Source organism: Gallus gallus, chromosome 4 (genome assembly GCF_016699485.2).
Source record: "Gallus gallus isolate bGalGal1 chromosome 4, bGalGal1.mat.broiler.GRCg7b, whole genome shotgun sequence".
In the NCBI taxonomy this organism is placed as follows: domain Eukaryota; kingdom Metazoa; phylum Chordata; class Aves; order Galliformes; family Phasianidae; genus Gallus; species Gallus gallus.
In genome coordinates, this window is record NC_052535.1 from 12,043,868 (window position 1) to 12,064,084 (window position 20,217).

Consider the following 20,217-nt stretch of genomic DNA (forward strand, 5'->3'; position numbering starts at 1 on the left):
AAGAAATGACGGTGTTGTCAGGTGTGTGAAGTGATTCTTCCCTCCTGAGAACCAGGAGGAACCTGTAAGCTTAGAAGGTGTTAAAGTGCAAAAGGCACTCAAAGAAAAATACACCTCTGAACAAAGAAAAAGCTCATTATACTTTGCACCTGTTTAAGAAAAAAAATATTTAACAAATTGGTTTGTTAATAAAGGTGCAATTAAGTATCACATCATTAAAGACATAAGAATGAAAACAGAAAATTCTCACTAAGAGAAAATGTTGAAGTATATCTCATTCAAAAAAAAAAAAAAATCAACACTCTCTCCCCTCACTCCTGGTTATAGCCAATCTCCTGGGAATTTGTTACTTATTAACACAGGATTGCTCCTAAAATTTAGGAAAGTGCTTTTGGTTTTTTTCTTTTATTTTTTTCTTCCTTTTTTTCCTCTTTTTGTGAGCTAAAAAGCTAGTATTTCTTCCCAGATTTCCAAGAAAAGGTGCTACTTACTGTGAACAAACACAGCAATGAGAACAGAAAAACCTTTAGGGAAAACTACTGCTCATTTCAATATCACAAACAAAACACAAGCATGGAGAAAGTGACAAATTTTGCATTCTCTCAATAACAGATTCTGTTAACATTGTAAGCCAGAATAAACTTCAATCACTGTGACCAGCAGCCAGCTCATGAATAGGCTTACTAACATCAACAAGACTATTGGTATGAACAAATGCTCAAAATGACTATGAGACTTCTTGTATGCCCTTTGTAATGTTAAAAGCAGTAGGAATACGGTAGCTTGCAAGTGCTCTCCCACATAGAGTAAGAGCTGAAGGCAAGAGGAAAGCTCACGTGAGAAAGCGTGGAAGAGCTATAGATAAAGGCTGAATTAGTCCATTGCTGTCAGTTAAAGATATTAGAGCACGTTCCAACAAAAAAACTACCAGGCTAGCAGATTCCAGGCTTTACCTAACTAAAACCTAATGCCTGAAGTTAGATTCTGATGTGTACTGCTCAAGTAAAGTACTACTTCTACCGTTTGAATAGTTACTGGTTAACTACATACGCAATTCAACTTGAAGAACATGAGATTTCAACCTCCATTCAAAAAGTATGGAACCACGATGGTAATACATAAAGGTTCTGTGAGAAAGGAAGCACCAGAACTAGCAGCAAGGTGGGGTTGCCTGCATGGTCAGCCCTTCATTTGAATGCAAATGCAATTTTGGGGCAGGCAGTTATCTGTGACATCAGGCAGGACCTTAGTAAACTGTTACCACCAGCACCTGGTAAAGCCATTGTTAATCATGTGTAGTAAAGGGACATGAGGGCTAGCATGAGTCATTTATAGAGCCAGTCAGAGCTAGAAAAGAGAGAGAAAGAAAGAGGAGGGGAAGAGATCAAACAAACACCGTGAGGAGCAGGATGCCCCAGCAAGACAAAGCCAGGCTGTGAGCATCATGTATGTGAGTTACCTTTTGGATAAAGAGACCAGCATGTATCCAGGACCTGCAAGGTGCAGCAACAACAACCTGCCAGTGCAGAACTTTGTGCCTGCTCCCCCCTACTCAGACTACATGGGGTATCACCACGTGCCAGCTCCAGACAGCCACGGACAGCCCGCGGGAACCTGGGGACCCCACTACGGCCCCCAGAGGGAGGACTGGAACGCTTACGGCCCGTGCCCAGGGCCCTCCGGCACGGCTGCTGCCGCACAGCTCAGCGGCTCCTCTCCTGGGCAGGGCTCCTACAGTCCAGCTGAGTACAGCTCCCTCCATCCCGCTGCACCCGGGGGGTTACCTCCTGCAGGCACCGTTGGCACACAGCAGGTCTCACCCACCAACCAAAGGCACAGCTCTTACGAATGGATGAGGAAAACGGTGCAATCCACTTCTACAGGTATGAGGGCAGTGAGGCTATGCTGAGAAGAGTTTTCCCTTTTTTGGGTGGTTGGTCTTCGTTTCTGTTGTTTTGTTGTATTTTTTTGCCAGGTTCCATACGTTTTAATAACCAGAAGATTTGAACAAGACTCTTGCTAGCAGTGAAATATTGGTTCAATTTTTGGATGCTGTTTTTAATCAGCTGATGATTCCTTATATATCTTCCTTGACATCCATAGCCAAAGCAAATAAAAAGCAATGCCCATTGACAGTATTTTCATTTGAGATACGTTTTTAAAAAGTTACATCAAATAATTGCTTTTAGCAAGAGTCCAATAGATTTAAAGAAGTATGTTTGCAGAAAGAAATCATAATGAAAACATCACATCTCTCCGCTATCTATGCCTTGCTTATTTTCCTTAATTTTTAGAGTAGACATGAATAGTTCAAGTAAAATACATATAGTATTGGGGTTGGAAACACCTTTATATTAGATATAGCCCCCATAAGTCTAAGAACAGTAAAATGAAATATCTGCAGGATCAAACGCTTTAAGAACGGGAACAACGAGAAAAGACTTGCCACTCTTCATAGCAGTAACTCAAAATACATAGGAATATAAAGATCTCTGGTAACACAGTAAGTTAATGCTATGTCAGGTCAATCTCCAGTGCATAAGAGTGGATGATTAAAATAAAATGCTTCAGTCATGTTTAACAAGTAAAAATAAGAAGTCTGAGGAAAAGATTCTCTTTGGTTGTGGGAATTAATGCAAAAAAATATATACAACTATTAAGCACACCAAATACATCTCTGTTCCTTGTATCAACAGAAAAAAATAATGAAACAAGGAAGGAGAGAAGGGAAGGTAGAGGGGCACTGCCTGAAAAGAACAGTGACAATCTTCTATAGAAGTATTGATCCTCTGAGGTTCTGAGCAGTTCTGACATGCACCAACACCAGTAGGAGTTAAGGATGCTCAGTACCTCCCCCAGAGATGCTCACAGTACCTCAGTGTCACAACTCAGGGAGGTTCCCTTCCTTCCAGACCTTCCTCCCTTCCCAGGTCAGTTCCCACACATCTGTAAGTAGTGGTTTTCAAAGCCAGTATTGAATTAAACTCTGAAGAGAAAGCAATTACTTAATCATATATTCTACATAAGTGAAAGTAACTAAACCAAAAAATTGTCTTTGCTAAAATAATGCACCTATTTTGTACAGACACTGAGTCATACCTACTCCTGCTCAATGCAACTTTAGCTCACAGAGAGCCCATGGACGATACTTGGACAGAGTATGTTCTCACATTGGGTGAACAAGAATTTTGGCAAATACAAGACAGAGGCTACTGAAGACATTTTTATTTTAAAATATATATCTCATAGCTGTTTGTCACTGAACGCTACTCAAGAAAAGACAAAAGAGGGCCAGTCTTGCAAAAACTTACTGCTTTCTTCTGCGTAGTCCTTAAGAATACAGTGAAAATTCTCACAGGCAGTATGATTTACAGATGGCAACATACTTACTCAAAAACCCACTACTATTTCTCTTTTTTTTTTTACCAATATGCCTCTTGCTCGTGTGGATTTAAATTGCAGCCTTACAGTTCTGTCTTTTTGCACAACCATTAGGAATTTAGAAGATAGAAAAAATAAGGCTTAGACTTACCTGAAGACACTAAAGCAAATTATAGAAATAAAAAGTATTGTTTGTTCATTATGTGTCTCAAAATAATACTTATCAATAATATGACTTCACTATAGAAGTGATGATTATTAAGGCAAGTAATTTTTGCAAGATATTCTTGAATGTCTGCAGAAAATGCTACTCTAATTGTATCCCTTTAGAATCAGGAGAGACTCCTTCTGTAGATTTACTTACTTATATACCACTTGGCAGCAGTCTGACTTGTAACAGCAACAGAAACAAGGCCTAGAAACAATGACATTTCCATCTCTAAGGGTTTCATGGTTATCTTCTCTTGTTGTGGTGCCTCATGGATTCATGACCTGAGAGAGAAGAAAGAAAAACACTTGATTGAAATTTCTCCCACTGCCTTATACCCTGCATGTCTTCTTATATTGTTGTTTATACAATTCACCTGGAACAGAAGAAGAAATGATTTCAAGTTAAATTTACTGTATGTAACTTAAAAAACAACGTTGAATACAAAACCAGGTCTTCACCTGGTATTAAGCAAAGTTCATGAGAGTACTACTTAAAACTACTGAAAGATCTCAGTATTTAATGCAAGACTGTCATGCTGATATACTGGTACTGGAATGCATTTCCCACATAAATGACCTAATCAGGCTTCCATCCACCATCCTCCCTGGTTGAAGGATGTATGAACACTCCTTCTGCAGTCACTGAACTGGAGGGAGTAGGACTTCCTCCACATAGGTTCTAATGCCTGCTGCTTCCATGAAGGTATTTAGGATACAGGAGAAAGCAAATGTGTTCTGACTCAGATCACTTGAATAAAGGACTCTGAGTATTTTCATCCAAGAACACTAGCAGAAAAAGACCCTTCCCTAACCCTTATACTTCCCTAACATTATACTGCACCTATCTGTCTCAGTTGCTAAAATACCAAGCAGAAAAGGAAAAGAAACCCACAGCTACTAGCAATACTAACAGAGGTCAGAACCATGACAACTTGAGACAGCAATTCTATGTACACAAAGCATAATCACAAGCAAATTCTTTGATGAAAAGTATAGGCCCATCATTGAATAAATTACAAATCTCCTTATATTGATTTCTGTATTTTTATGGAAGCATGCAATCCCTTGCATAGGAGAAGCCTTTACTTTTAGCCTTTGTGAAAAAAACAAAATACATCTGTGTAAACCTGTGCACAGAATCTGAAGTATGATGAGGTAACTGCCAGGTAGTTTCAGCAGCAGTGAGAATTAGATGAAAATTTATCTTAAGATCTGCACCTATCTAATTATTAACAAGGGATGGAGCAAGTACAGAAACAGAGGGAAAATAACTGTAAGCAGAGACATCAAGCACAGGAAACACGGTAGTCATTCAGTAAAAATTTACTCTGACAGTTTTTCTGGTGGTGTTGACAGGTGCTGACAGTATCATTACCAAATGCTCGGTAAATGTACAGTATCTAGAAGGAAGAAGTTTTATCCTCTCAAATGTAAGAAAGAGAAGCTCCTCTTAAGGAGTCATTCTTGCAAAATTCTGAATGCCTAATGAACATACACCTGGAAGAAAATCCAGGTAATCACTTGCTTTTTAGTTTATACAGTCACTGGCAATGTGACTTTTCCTGACCCTGCCACTTAGAAAACTGCCTACACTTTCTACATCTTGTATCCTGTGTCAAACAAAACCCCACAGAGCAGTCTGTCCAGCTGGCATTTATAGGTGATAAAAATGATTCTGTTTTGGATTCAATTATCTTCTGTATTATGAAGACGAGTGATTTACACTAACCAAGCACAGAAATTGGCCAATGAGCATTATTACAGAACATACTCAAAATGGAAAATAATTGCACTTTAAATAGAAGTCAGCAGAACAGAGGGGAAAATCCTCTAAGTCCAATGAAAGTTTCTGATTCTATGACGCTACTCTGTTCTTTTCACCATGAGTTACCTAAACACATATAACATGAAAAAATGATCAAGATCCAGCAGAAAATACAAGTATAGAATCTCAGCATCACAAACCTCTATGCATCCAACTTGGCAATATTTCTATTCAGCTCATTGAGACTTGTGGCAGGAATGCAATTACTGACACTGTGCAGGACAGCAGCGTCATAACTTCACAGAACTTCATGTGCAGCACAGTGTCCTTCTTCAAGACATTTATTCATTTTAATTACTTTTGTTTCACAAATTCAATTAAATCAGTGAAATTCCCTAGGATGAGTTCAGATCTTTTGTTTCCTAAATTTTAAAGTGCATGAATATTGAGAAATAGCTCCCTCACGAAAGAAAGAAAGAAAGAAAGAAAGAAAGAAAGAAAGAAAGAAAGAATCCACACTGCTGGGCCCTGATCTCCAATGGTTTTTATTATTATCTCAAAAAACTAACTCTACTCCCTTTCTTAAGCTGAGCCACCATAAAGATGCAGATATGAACAGAACGTATCTTCAGGCCAGAAAACTATGCCACATCTGAAGCCGACTTATACTGCCTTTCAGCCATCATGTATAGATATTAACTCCCTCTGAAACAATACTAAGCTATACAAGTGAGATGCTGATACTTGTAAGTAATTTGACACTGTTCTGTGCAAGGACATCTCCTGCCTGAAGTAGGTAGCTGCTGGATTTTACGAATGATGTCAATTTAGGTAGACGAAGGATATTCCTGGACAGTTAAGAGAGGAGGCACTAAAGAAGGGGCCGGGGATCAGTTCTCATGCTAATTTATTTTACTTTGTAAACTAGTTGTGAGGTCTGACCGTGTTGGTTTGGTTTTGTTTTTTTTACTCCTTTCCTGGGCTACATTGTCTTTGGTTTTGAGGCCTATCTGTCATATTGAGGCAACAGACCCTCTCAACACTTCTCTTCGCTTTGATATGCAGCCTTGTCTCTTCCTTCTCCCTTTTTTCTTCAGGAGTTATATTGCCGGAAAGGGTGATGATTTTCACAGCAAATAAAGAGGCCTTCTCCTAGCTTTATTGTCTTCAGAAGAAATGCTCTGTGAATTTTATGACCAAGGGGAAAGCTGTTCCCTTCCCCCAGCTCAGAACTTGGCCAGTCACAAAAATTGCTGAAGAGGGTGTGATAAGACAGGATTGTTAAACTTTATCTCACAAAGTCTTCTAAGGCTGAAACATCTTATTTCTTCGTACTCTAAAGGCAGTCTTAAATAATCACTACTTGTAAAATAGGTTTTTGGCAAAACTTGCTGTTCTTAAATAGCACACCCAACTCAGAAAATCTGCCCCCTCAACACACATGCAGTTCTCAAAGCTCTTCATTTTAATTCCACACAGCTACTGATAATTTCCCCAACCACCTGCAGCTAGGATGATGACTCCAGAAGAATACATTCCCAACAAAACTGATACTATATTGCTGATTAAAACGATGATCTATCCTTAACAAGAGATTAACACTGTCAAAAGGTGAATGTTGGTCATTTCACTCACCTAAGCAAAATCTGCAGGAATTTAGTCAACTAAAGGATTGGATTAAAATATTAACCTTTATCACTGGATCATTACATTTAGTCATTATCTACCAAAGAGATCTGACAAATGAAGAACATTCTGCTGCTGTCCCTGGGGTGATGCATTAGTTCTATCTCAGATTTTACTCAGGTAGTACTTCTTGAAATAAAATGCATCACTGTAACTGAAATGAGCAGAAGATCAGTAAGATTCACAACAGAATGCCATATATTCTGTCAACATGCTTAATAACGGGCTTTATTGCTGTTAACTTAAGAAAATAAATAAAAAATCCACTCTGCCTTTGAAATGAAATGCCATATGAAGAGTAACTCCAAGACAGCATCCAACAAAGGGATATGGAAGTCCCTGGCAGACACTGGGACCTCACCAGGCCTCACCGAGAGGAAAACATGATATTGCTAGCAACAACAGTTCTCTCTGAAGACCTCAGCAGATCTCAGACTTCTACAGCTCAGATAAGGGTTTAAGCTCCTAAAATCAGGAATAGGAAGCTATATCTTGAAGTTTTCCATCTTGTTTTGGCAACAGAAGCACATCTGATATTTGACTGTGACTTCTGAATGAGAATAGAGCTGAAGATAAGATCACCTTTCTCTTTTGTGTTCTCCATCTTAACAACACAAAGGAGACTAAGGAAACATCTTAAACATTTCTGTCTCATAGAATGACCTCAAGTTCTCATTTGAAGAGGAAAAGAAAACAAAGCAAAAACAAGCTAGAGATCTAAAGTTAAAATATATCAAGTAAAGCATTAAAGCACCACAGGTGACCATATGTTAAACAAACAATTTACACTTGGAATGAATGAAAACAAATGTCATAGTGCTTATGTGGACTGGGCTAAATAATTGCTGTTCTCCAGAGACTTTAACATTTTCACCATAATATTGTAAAATTAGCAGCAATTTTCACTTGATTATCTGAGTAAACATACTTGGGCTAATTCTGCTTTTCACTACAGTTCTACGGTGATAGAAATGCTACTGAGCTGAGAATGTCTGACCCAGCCGAGCACAGCACAATGTCCACAAGAAAATTAACAGATTCATTTAACAAATAATTGTTTTGGCTGCATGGTGGGCGCAGAAACTCCAGCATAGGCAACAGACAAAAATGTATACATTCATTTTTCCTACTGAAATATTCCAAGTAAACACACTGATGATCTCATGACAGTTGGAAAATATCCATATCTCTGTAAACTCACTATCAATGCACAGTGCTTCCCCACAGTCAAAGAGCAAGAACTACAGAAGCTGAATGACCAAATTCTAATGTAGATCTTGTAATGAAAGCTGGGAGCCTATCACAGAGTGAACCAGTCATCGCCTACAGTCAGAGGTATATTGTTTACAGCACTGCAGTGACCAGGACTTCCAGTGCTAAACAACTGTGCGTCTAATATCTATACCAACAGTACAGAATGGGTCATCGCCTAAAGAACCTTGTCATGCATACAGTACCTTAGTGATCCAAAAATTCTTACAATATGACAACAAAGTGAAATCCTGGAAGAGAATTCATTACCATGTGGTATATGCATTTAGATAACAAGTAGAAGGCAACGTTAACCTTAAATATATTCAGCTATTAAAACAATGAAACTATGCCTTTCTCCACTGGTGGGGAAAAACACATTAACCTGTGAAACCAAATCATGAATTAAAGGATAAAGTACTTCAAGATTCCACTACAGTTCTGTACCTTGAATTCTGAGCTTTGGGTACTACTTCATGAGCTAGGGAAGCTGGAAGAAGGGGCTGAGGAGTAACCAGATTTTGGTACCACCAATAAGCCCCCAGCTGTTCTGTGTTGCAGAGAAGGCTGGATGCTCAGTGGTGGCACATCATGGGGAGCTGATCAGAGAAGGACATTCTGCCAGTTCACTGACTGATAGTATATTTTAGTGCTCTCCATTAATTACTCTCATAACCAGTGCAAGTATTATAAGTTTGAGGTACATTTTTTTCTGAAGAGCCAGGCATGTGTACATTTTTTTTTCTTTCAGAAAATGATCTGTAAGACAAAGATTGAAAAAGCCCTTGTGTGAGGCTAAGCTACATCTGCAGCACAACCAGACTGCTACAGGCAGCAAGCCCCATTATGCCTCCCATATTATGTATGATCTAAGAGAATCTGACTCCAATGGGGTTGTTCTTGCCCATTGGACAGGAAGGTACACAAATCATAGTACCACTGTGCAACACACGGCACAAATCACCAACTACAAATACATTCTCTGTCCCAAAAAATTTACAGTCAAGATACATGCATTTCAATAAGTTTCCAGATGAAAACAGACAAGGAAGCACAAAACAAACCAACAAGTCACTATTTGCAATCACTGTAACATTGGTTTCAGCCCCAAAACTATCTAATCTTTCCAAAACATAGTAAGACCTTAGGACAGGGCACAGGGGCCATGATTTTAGGCACCAGTTGACCTCCGATGTTTTGATTGCCTAAAATGAACATTAATAAGAGTGAAAAAGCTGGTAAGAAAGGAAGCATCGGCAGTCTTCCTCATTCTCAGTTGGGTTTAATGACTGTCAACATCTGTCCTCACAGATGATCCTGTATGAAATTGATATATTCCAGCTACTTGCAACTGCGTCCACTTGCTCATGTCATTTGCTCTTACCTTTTTAAAGACCCAGTTACTGCTGAGCCATGTCTGCTTCAGTCAGCTGTACCTGTATCTAAAATGTTGCGGCCGTGCTGCCTGAAAAGGAACCAATGGTGCAATTCTAGCGTTGTTGAACATCCTTTGCTAAGTATTGCTTTCCTTTCCTCTTTTTTTATTAACTGCCATTTGAAAATTTATCTTACTATTTCCTGAGATGTGATCAAGGTGTTGTTAGATTGTGCTAGCCTTGAAGGAAAAACGCAGCCACCAAACTGCAATAACAGCAACAGTATTGTATCAATATTTCTCACAACAGGATCCGAGGTCCTTTGGAAGCTCTCAGTATTTTCTATGCAGTAAAACATCCTTCACAATTCATCTCTGAATTAAGTAGCAGTCAATCAGCCTTAGGGAAGAGAAAAAAGCAATTCAACACTGTGCAGTAAGCCTGCATCAGAACTGGGAACAGAACCCGGGCTTCCTGGCTCCTCATTCTTAACAAGAACAACTTATATTTCCCAAATGGTAACCCAAGGGTAATAAAGAATGCAAAAACCAGTTTATCATCTATTTACTAAGGAGCAAATCCAAAAGCTGATGGTATTACCCTCTTGTGTTGTAAATTGATACGAACTCTACTACAGTCAAGGAAGTTACTCTGGGTAAGTGCATAGAGAACCAGGCCTAAAATACCCACAAACTTCTGTCAAATGTAAAGTCAGATATTTTATGTTACTGAAAATTAAAAAATTCTAGGTTGAAGCAATGTGTTCTTCTTTCAAAACAGGTAAAACAAGAACAAGAGAGAAGTACCGAGTGGTTTACACAGATCATCAGAGATTAGAATTAGAGAAGGAATTTCATTACAACAGATACATTACAATCAGGAGGAAGTCTGAACTTGCTGCAAACCTAAGACTTTCCGAGAGACAGGTAGAGTATGGATTACCCATTCAGAATTTCCTTTGCATTTACTATTGCCGAGGAGAAGATAACCACACTGGTTAAGAATACGGAAATGCTAATACGTCAAAACTAACGTGACTGAGTTCTCTTTGTGATTTAGTAACTCATACTATCCAGCTGAATGGCTTGATGGCTTTGTTTGCATTCGTTTTGAAATAATATCCCATCAGCATTGGGATAGTTTCAGCATAGTTCAGCTTACACAATTACAGCTGATTGCTATGCAACTGCACAGAAAAGACAAACGGAAGTCTGACATACAGTCTTGTTCTGAGAAAATATCAACCAAATCCTGCCAGGATTTTTTGCTGTTCAGCTGGGTCAGTGCTAATAGGAAGAAGATTTTGCAAACATTTCCAAGTCGTGGTTCCACTGAGGCCAGTGGAAAACCTTAAAGAAGGCCATTCTTAGCAGAGGCATAGCTACTGAGTATAAGCAATCATTTCCAGTATGCTCAGGACACTGAAGATATTTAGGTCTTGGCTATCTTCTACCTTTTGTTTAAAATTCCCTACACACTTGCTAATCCTTTCTCCTTTCCCTATTTCCCTCAATTCCCAGCAAATTCCACTTCCTTTCCCACAACTTAAGTCCCTTCTTCTTGACAAAAAGACATAAAATACAATGTGCTCAGGACCGACTCAGTGCCACATTCTTCAATCATGTAATTGTTGCGCCTGTGCCACCCCCCCCATAGCAAAGCAGGAGCCCAGCCTCTGGCTCTTCAGCACCTCAGCTGACTCATGCCAAGCAAGATAAAATGCTCGTCTAGATCTCCAGTATACTCCTAACATGGGCTGAGCGTGTTCTGTCCCATTTTACTTGGGGGTTTCTTAACACAGTACACTGAAGTAAGCATCGATCTTAAAAGATTCATTGGAAGGACTCCACAAACAGATTATCTCAAGACAGAAGAACAAAGAATGACATGTAAACAAGAAAGGGAAGAAGTAATATCTAATTATTTTTTAAGTGACAAATGATGCACTTCTGATATAGATAGGATACAAAAATAAAGGAGATGGTGAGGACAAAAAGGAAGAGCTACAATTACACTTCGGGATTACCTGCACAACTAAGCAGTGGCAAAAACACTGTAAAAGAATAGCAACGGGTAAAGAACAAGTCCAAATAAGCTATTAGTCTAATGTTACAGATTTGTGTTTATTTGTATTTGATAACTGGTATGCAACCTTTAAATGCCTACTAAAACATCTCTCTGGATCTCTGCCTCTACATCTAGTTTAATAATAAAGGAATAAAGCCCCTAAATTCAAAGCAGATAACACGGAACACAGAGGGCAATTATGAATTAAGAATTAGTTTGGTTTTTAGATAGTTTCATCTCTTCATGTATTCTGGCAAATGATGGGAAAAACTATATTACCACAGCACAGTCAGAATGTAGGATGTTTGAGACAGCTTTAATAGAACATGAACATCATTTGCTACTGAAGTGATATTTCAGAAATTAAGACAACAAAACGAAGTGCCACATGTTTGAGATGACAGCCTGGGACTTAACAAACCTGGGTTCAAGTTTCTACAAGCTTTATGTGCATCTGGAATCTTCACGTTCAGCTGGAAAATGGGTATAATAATGGCTCAAGAATAAGTACACTGAAAGTGTCACAGAGTCCTCGTGATGTCTTGAGGGACTTCACCACTAGATTTCTTTTAATGGCCACAGATACTACTACTTTTTACAGTTTTTCTTTCTCTCTGATTGTCAGTTATCTCTCTGCCAAGCAGCTAGAAAGGAAATGAATATTTCTCAGCAAACCACAGATTTTGATTTTGTTTAAAATAGTTGACAAAAGTGTTGTCTTTGTCATCTGATCAAAAATGAAAAGATATGGCCAAATGTGATAACTTGACCTATTACGAAGACTACACATTATATAGAGCCATCTCCGGGGACACACACAGGTTTAAATCCCACATCAGGAATTCATATGTAAAGACATTTCAGTTGCCACAGAATAGTCACTTTTTCACACCTGAATAAATTCTGCTGCATTTTCAATTGAACATTGTCAGCTTCATCTCATGTCCTCACCTGTTCTGTCCCAATCAAAATCCATATATTCTTCAATAGCTCATCTCTTCTCAAAGATTGCATTTCTGTGACAGAGCAATGACTAAGAAATAAAGTCACAGACTGTGTGGGAAATAGCAGCAGATTTTGACTTCATTTACACGTGCAAGAAAAAGTGCTTGGTTACTAAGGCATTGCTTCTATAATACTCTGAAGTTACACATACCTACAATAGCACACTGGTGAATTTCTGCTCACAGGTATATTGCCATTGGCTTACACTCTGTAGCAAAAGAATTAATGTTCAGCATCCAAACAGGAAATCTCCTCTTAGTTCCTAGGCCAGTAACAGGCTTTGAGTTGCTCTGACTTAGAGCATACATACATACATAGAAAATCCGCACTGCATTCTATTAACAACTATAAAAAATTTCCTCTGCTCCTGTGCAGGTGAAAATCTGGTTCCAGAATCGCAGAGCCAAAGAAAGAAAATTAATGAAGAAGAAAATGACTCATTTTGATGGCAGCAATCTTGGCTCTATGCAGAGTGACTCTGGCTCAGTGAGCCCGATGCCAGCTCCTGACCAACAGACTCACTCAGAAATGCCCAGCTCTTTGTTCCCTCCTCCACCTCCTCCAGCTCCGCTTCCGATGAATGGCCTGCAGCACACTGGGAACCTGCAGCAGGTGGTGGCCTCTCAGTAAGACTGGCTGAGGAGCTACTGCTATGAACTACCGGTACACAGAGCACTACAGTATGAAAGAGAACATCTGCAGTGGTTTTGCAGGGGTCCCCAGCATGACACAGTTCTGTGCACACAAGCTTCAAGTTCAATAAATCAAGAGTCACTTGCCGGGTCTGCAGGATAGTGCAAGTTCCCAGTGGCACTGGAACTGCTGTGTGTCAGGAGTCCTAGCTGCAGAGAGCCTCGCAAGAAAACACCACAAGCCAAGCATCCCTGCAGTAGGTGGGCAGGCACTGGGGAGGAGGAGAGCCAAGGGCTAGAGGGGCCACTTGTCAACCGTATTCTGTGAACAAACAAAAGCACAAACCCTAGGTAAAGAGCGCATTCCTTCTCCTTCCATCTCCACACAGGTTCCATGTACTAATCTCACTTTCATCGACACTACGCATGGACCTTGATAAATGAAAACCTGGGTTAATTGTCTTGACCCACTTGATGGACAGCCTGAGTTGTGGTGGTTGCACTCATTATGTTTTAAGGGTAAAGGTCACAGATGAGCTTTTTGGATTTGTTTTACTTTGACAGGTATGATTTCCAATGCTCCCTATACTGGTATAAACGTGCATACATCAATCTTACCATAAGGGTTTTGAAAACATTATGGAAATATGAATCTTGGCCTAAGTTCATTTTTGGTGGAGACTGCATTTTGTCGGACAGCATAACCCCTGGACAAAGATGCAATACTTGCATTCAACTAATTTTATATGTGGAGTGGTTTTCAGAGCTATTGTGATACTAAAAAAAAAGGTAAAAATCTGAAAAGCTAAATTAATAGAAGACAAAGCAAAAATATTTTACCTGGATATAAGATCCTGCCAATTTCTAAGTAGGCGTGTAATACTAATCTCCTAAACCTACATCTGAGAATCTAAATAGGAGGTTCCAATTCCCAGATGCTGATCCCTTCCACACTAAGAAGACTTGGGAAGATAACTGCTACTTAAGAATAATCTGGATATCTGCGTTCTGAGTTGACCACCAATTACACATACATAACCTCTGACTGCAAAGAGAAAATTTTTGAAGCACTCAGGTAATTTGGGGATTTATACTCCCCTTTGCCAAAAGCTATTTGGAAGTTTAGGATGCTTATCCTCACAAATTTCCATCGAAGCGTCCTCCTAAATATCTCCAACACTGTTACAAATAAGACTGAGGAACATTAAGTCATTTCGGCACTACGTTCTTTTTTTTTTTTTTTTCTTAATTATAACAAATAGTACTATTAGATCAACAAAATGTAGGTAATGTAAAGTTACTTTGTATATAGAGAACATAAAAATAAATGACGTTTTCAATAATCATTTGCCAATGTGATATTAGCTACTGTAGAAAATGAACACAATTTTCACAAACATTCTGTCACTGAATTGCAGCATCAAGCTGAAAAGCAGGGGGATGCTTAGAAAAAAACAGAGAATGGTAAAACCAGGCTGACTCAGGGAGATGGCAGTTTTCACTCTCTCTCTTAATTTTACTTAGGATTTTCTGGTTGTAACAAGGACAGCACGAAAGAAGAGTAAACTTAAAAGGGATATACATCCACACTGTAAAATTCCCACACTTTTCCTTCCCTTGTGCTGCTAGCAAGAGTACTTTGAAGCTTTGAGTTGGTAAGATAAGCCAAATTAGATGAAGAAACTCAATTACAATACAATTCAAAGTTCAGCAACAGAAAAACTTGTAGTGCTTTTCACTTATTATGAAAAGCAGAACATGACAAATAGCACTTATGAACAGGAGTGATTTAACATCCACACTGATGAGCACAGCTGTCAAACTGAAACATTGATCTCCCAAAAGAGATACTTACTGCATACATCTAAAAGAAGAATCCATTGGAAATGCATAGAACAGACATTCTGCCTACAGAGGGAAATGCTACAGATATCTTACATACAGTTCATATGCATATTTTAACTTAACTGATATTGAAAAAGGTTCAAAGAGAAAAGCAATCTCAATTTGGCACTTAAACAGAATTAAGATTGCATATCAAAGAAAAAAATCAGTAAAAACATCCAGATTTACAATTTAAAACTTGTCAGAATACAGAAAGCAGCTTTGTTTTTTTGTAATGATATACAATAATTTGATACCTAATTCTAGCTAAATGCACCAGAGCCCCAGGATTTTGCAGGATCAAGTTCATTGTTAGCTTTTAATCACATTTCCATGACATAGTTTGATTCTGTAATTGATTTTTTTAATAATATATTTTTAAAACATTCTTAAAAACTATAAGAAAATAAATCTGAACTCAACTTCTTTCTCTTTAAAATTATTTAAACATAATTCAAAGAGTGAGGGATCTGGCAAAATGACCCGTTTTATCTTGTTTACATGTAGAAGAGCTATTGAGGAAGATAAGTGACTACTTTGAAGATCTGCCTCATTTCTGCCCCAGTTTGCTGAAAGCATGCTTGCTATAGGTTGCTATGTGTTTCCAATCAGAAGTTGTTAAGTACACAAAATAAGGCTGGATTTTATTTGCAGAAGCACATGTTCAAAGGTTAAAATTTATTGCTCCAAAAGCAGTATCTATAAACCAGGGCAATACCTTAGGGATTATTAACCCTCTAGTTATGCCAGTGATTGTTTTACGTGGTTTAATGTTTTTTGTTTTTTTTTTTTTAAACTTACTAGCAATCTACTCAAATAAGTATTTTCCAATGTGCTTTAATCCTTTAAAAAGTTGTCCACCAAAAAAACAGTAAGCTATTTTTCATTAAAAAGCTTGTAAAGTACTGTTGCATAGCTAAACAAAAATGAGATTAATCAAATTGGAGGCAAATAACTGGAAAGATTTTGGTCCAACATTTTGAGTCATGAAATACCTCAGAACACAACTTGCTTGCCTTCCAATGCCGGGCATATCATGTAACCTATCACTTTTAGCACATCTATAAAACTAGGGACACTGAAGCAGAGTTGCTGCGAAGATTGATTGGTTGTTAGCAAAGCATCTTGAAGAAGAAAAGCATACCGTGGGCTACATCACAGGAATATCTAAGCCCTTAATCCTAATTGTGATTAAAGCAACGATCAAGGTATATGCAATTTTCAGAGGAATTCAGTAACCGTTAAACCCCATTACCCAGAAAGAAGTGTATGGTACAAAAAGATCAAGAACATACCAGGCAGAATATCCTACAAAAACTTCATGCAGCTAAGAAAGCCATACAATTCAAAATGACACTTCCAAACAAAAGAAAAAAAAATTCAGATAGACAAATATATTCATTCCAGATGTTAATACAAAAAAAAAAAAAAAATCATGCTCCTAGCATCCTTCAAGCATCCTTATTCAGTTTGCTGGTGCAGAACAGGATTGCTCCAAGCCACACTTCCAGATCCAGAGTGTGCACTGTGATGGTACATCTCTGAACGACTTCGACGGCCGGTCACATTTTGGAAATGGCACTGGATGTTATTAGTGGGACTCAAAATTGTGTTGACATCACTATTAAAAGAATAGGCGCTGTTTTAATGGTGAAAATGTTTCCCAGCTGTTTTCATGATCAAAGAGCACAAATAACTTTTTTGTACATTTTGTAATAAACAATTCTGTGAAGTATCTCAAAATGGAGAGGCTTAACTTAGATTTATCCTGCATGCTCTTGGTCTTCCAGGGCAGGAGGGACTTGATACACGACCTCTCACCTGAGAGCAAGGAAGAACAGTTAAATTTCTGTGACAGAAAGGCTGGTCTGCCAGGAATATAAGCCACATGTATAGCAAGAATTGTAAACAGTAAAAGCAATCAATTCCTTTGTTTCCTCATGAAAAACAAAAACCACACTCAAGGAACGTCCAAAGGACTAAATACTGAGCACCCAACAATCCCCATCTAGCTGTATTCCAGGATGAATTAGCTACAGTTAGTGGGAACCCCACACAGCAGGCTCAGGAAGGAAGCCAAATATCCACAGAGGATTTGCTGATCCTCTTTACAGCTCTGCTAAATAGGATCAATTTAACCTGCATTTCACATACAGGTTCTTTAAAACTTGCTGCACTAAGGCTGTTTGCTGAGCAGTAAGACACACTTTTATTACTGTTTGTATTGATTTTGTAACAGATTTTAAATTCTCAATTTCAGATCAGAAGACCTTCTTTTCATTCCACTTTTCCCTAGCACATGCAACACTGGTGCAGATCATACCTAACATGTACTGCCGCTACCTCAAGAAAGGGGAAAAATTAACATTAGAAAATGAAAGCTAACTCACTGTTAGCAGCAGTCAGAAAAACAGCTATAAGAGGCAGAAGGGTAAACATGATCACCATACTCCACACAATTCACTTTTTGATATTGATAATTTTTCAGAAGGATTTGTTAACAAACAAAATCTAAGAGTAAGGAATTCAAATCGCAATATTGGGGAAGGCTTCATGGACAGTTGTCATCTCTAATTCTACTTGTTTGTACAGAGTGGAACTTCTAATATCTCCCCCTTTCCCCCAGAAGAGCTAACTTCAGCAAGTGAAAGTAGCTCAGTTACCATAGCTGATTCAGTACTCTGAGCTGTACCACACTCATCAGTAAGGAGAACAATTGGACGTGGTCTGGCATCTCATGCCCTGAAAATGAGACCTAACCAGACTGTCATAAATTAAACCATCCCAATTTAAAAAAGTGAATAACATTTTCAGAATGGTTGTGTTTGTAGAAGCTCCCGTGAAAGCAAGATCACTCTCTTCAGTGGTGTGTTTTAAAATTTAGAAGCCAACTGCCTTCCTCCCTGAATTAATAGACTTCTTTTTCCAGCAAAACTGACCTCAGCTGACAGCATGTCCTGCACTGACTGTCCTTTCCCCCAGATTTATACAGCTATTAATGTTAGGAGGATTGAGTGTGCATGTAAAGCCTGGTTTGAATAAAGGGTAACATCTCTGAAATACTACATTAAATCCATCATTAATATGTAGCTCACTAGCAAACTCCTTAGCCAGCCATTCCACTGAAATTGTAGGCATGCAGTTATAAAGGTGCCAGCAAGAAGCATTCCCAAGCCCTACATTATTGATGTGTTACTGGAGCCGTCCCCTGGAGGCAAAGAAACAAACATCTGTTCCCAGCACCTTAGCTAGGATGAGACATACCAAGCTCGTATACTTTCTTCTCCTCAGAAACACAACCCCAGAACATAGATTGCATACAATTTTCAAGCGTCAGAAATATATTTCTTATCTTTATACAAAAAGGAGAGTGACACTGTGAGTAAGCATTCACAGTATGCTTATAAAAACAATCACAGGTATAAACATCTTTAATTCCTATATTGTACAGGTCAATTTTAATCTACCAGTATTCCATGAAATTACATCTATAATACTTGCCACTAAAACACCTTAACCACATATTTGTGGTTACACTGCTATTGCTGGCTTTGGAAGTGCTCTTTAGAACAGCACCCATATTACGGTGTACCATCGACACTGTGAAAATAAAACTTTTATGGCTTCAATGGCTATCACTACACTTGTTGCTATGAGCATTACTAAATTTTCATCAGCCACTTGTTAGAAAACTAGACAATTTTCTTCCCCAAAGAGTAAATGCACATAAAATACGTGGGCTGCTCCGAAAGTAATGCCTCCTACTTGCACCCACTGACATTCATCAAAGCTTGCTAAGCATTTATGGAAACCAAGTCGTGGATGTGAGCACAGTGAGACGGTGGGTGGTGCATTTCAGCAGTGACGTGAAAAACCATCTGTGTTCTGGATGGCCAGACAAGTTTTTACAAGTGCAGCAAGCAGGCTTGTGCTTATTACTGGTGAAAATGCATAGGTAATGGAAGCAACTACGTTAAAAAATAGGGATTTGTAGATGAGAATTTGCTCTATCAAACAGCGTTATTGTGCACTTTGTACCTGTTGTAGTTTCCATGGAAACAAATAGGAGGCATTGCTTTCAGAGCAACCTATGTATATTTAATTTTACACACAAGTCACCTCATTCCAACCAAAACCTCAGGCAATTCCCCATGGGCACTGGCTAAATTAGACATAATATTTTGACGGTTGGAGTTAAATGAAAAATGATTACCTTGGAGCTCAGTTCTCACTCCAGCCACCAATGCCTCTGAAGCACGCCAAAGAGTGCAAGTCTTGCTGCCAGTACCTTACCAGTGATGCCTATTCTGCCTTTTTTGCCCACTGCTGAAAACTGTATAAATACAAGCCACTGAATGGATGGGACTCTAGACACCTAGTCTATTGCCTCAGATCAGCTTCCCCTTTCCTATCATCCCAGAAAGGCAAAGAGTGACCATGGTAACATGACAGTTCCACAGCCACTTGAAACAGCCATAAGCAGCACACTCGCCCTTGCTCTCTCTCCAGCAACTCACTGCTGCTCCATCACAGTGCAAATATGGACAGGGAAAAGTGTTTCCAGAACTGCAGAGCAAGTCACTGCTACACTGAAGGTGATGCAGCTCTGTGGCTCTGAAGCTAATGATAGGGTGGATTTGAGTGGAATGACACATGGATGGCTAAGAAATTACTCTTAGGAAGGCAGACTTTGATTAACAGTCAATTAGCTCCCCAAACCCATCAATTCCAAAATTATGGTAACCTTAAAATAGTAGACTGTGAAAAGATGTGGTTCCTTTCTAATGATCCACATAGTTCTTTGATACAAAATGGGAGACATAAGAGCCAGGCTGTGGAAGATGATGTGAATGCTACCATTTTAGTTATCTTATTCTCACTCTGGCGTTAAAAAAATCTGCAGTGTTAGCCAGCAATCTTATCCTTCTATGTAAATCTTTTTAAACAAAATGCCTCGTTC

At 38.8% G+C, this 20,217-nt stretch overlaps 1 protein-coding gene and 1 long non-coding RNA gene across 2 annotated transcripts in view; one reads left to right on the plus strand and one right to left on the minus strand.

Moving 5' to 3' along the window:
- LOC112532291 overlaps positions 1-20,217 on the minus strand; it is a 90,085-nt gene that overhangs the window by 54,347 nt on the left and 15,521 nt on the right. The window contains exon 2 of the long non-coding RNA XR_003074822.3: positions 3,746-3,873. This is a non-coding gene — a long non-coding RNA (uncharacterized LOC112532291). The remainder of the gene's footprint in view (positions 1-3,745; positions 3,874-20,217) is intronic.
- On the plus strand, positions 1,282-17,033 carry HOXCDX1L (homeobox protein CDX-1-like). Its single transcript, XM_420293.8, has 3 exons — positions 1,282-1,883; positions 10,450-10,595; positions 13,117-17,033. The coding sequence occupies exons 1-3, from the start codon at positions 1,445-1,447 to the stop codon at positions 13,369-13,371; spliced, it is 840 nt and encodes a 279-aa protein (XP_420293.4). The 5' UTR covers positions 1,282-1,444; the 3' UTR covers positions 13,372-17,033.

Excerpts from the sequence above, each read along its gene's own strand:
- HOXCDX1L (XM_420293.8), top strand. The coding sequence starts at position 1,445 with ATGTATGTGAGTTACCTTTTGGATAAAGAGACCAGCATGTATCCAGGA. Across the intron at positions 1,884-10,449 it reads GGTGCAATCCACTTCTACAG|GTAAAACAAGAACAAGAGAG; the intron begins GTATGAGGGCAG and ends CTTTCAAAACAG. Across the intron at positions 10,596-13,116 it reads TAAGACTTTCCGAGAGACAG|GTGAAAATCTGGTTCCAGAA; the intron begins GTAGAGTATGGA and ends GCTCCTGTGCAG.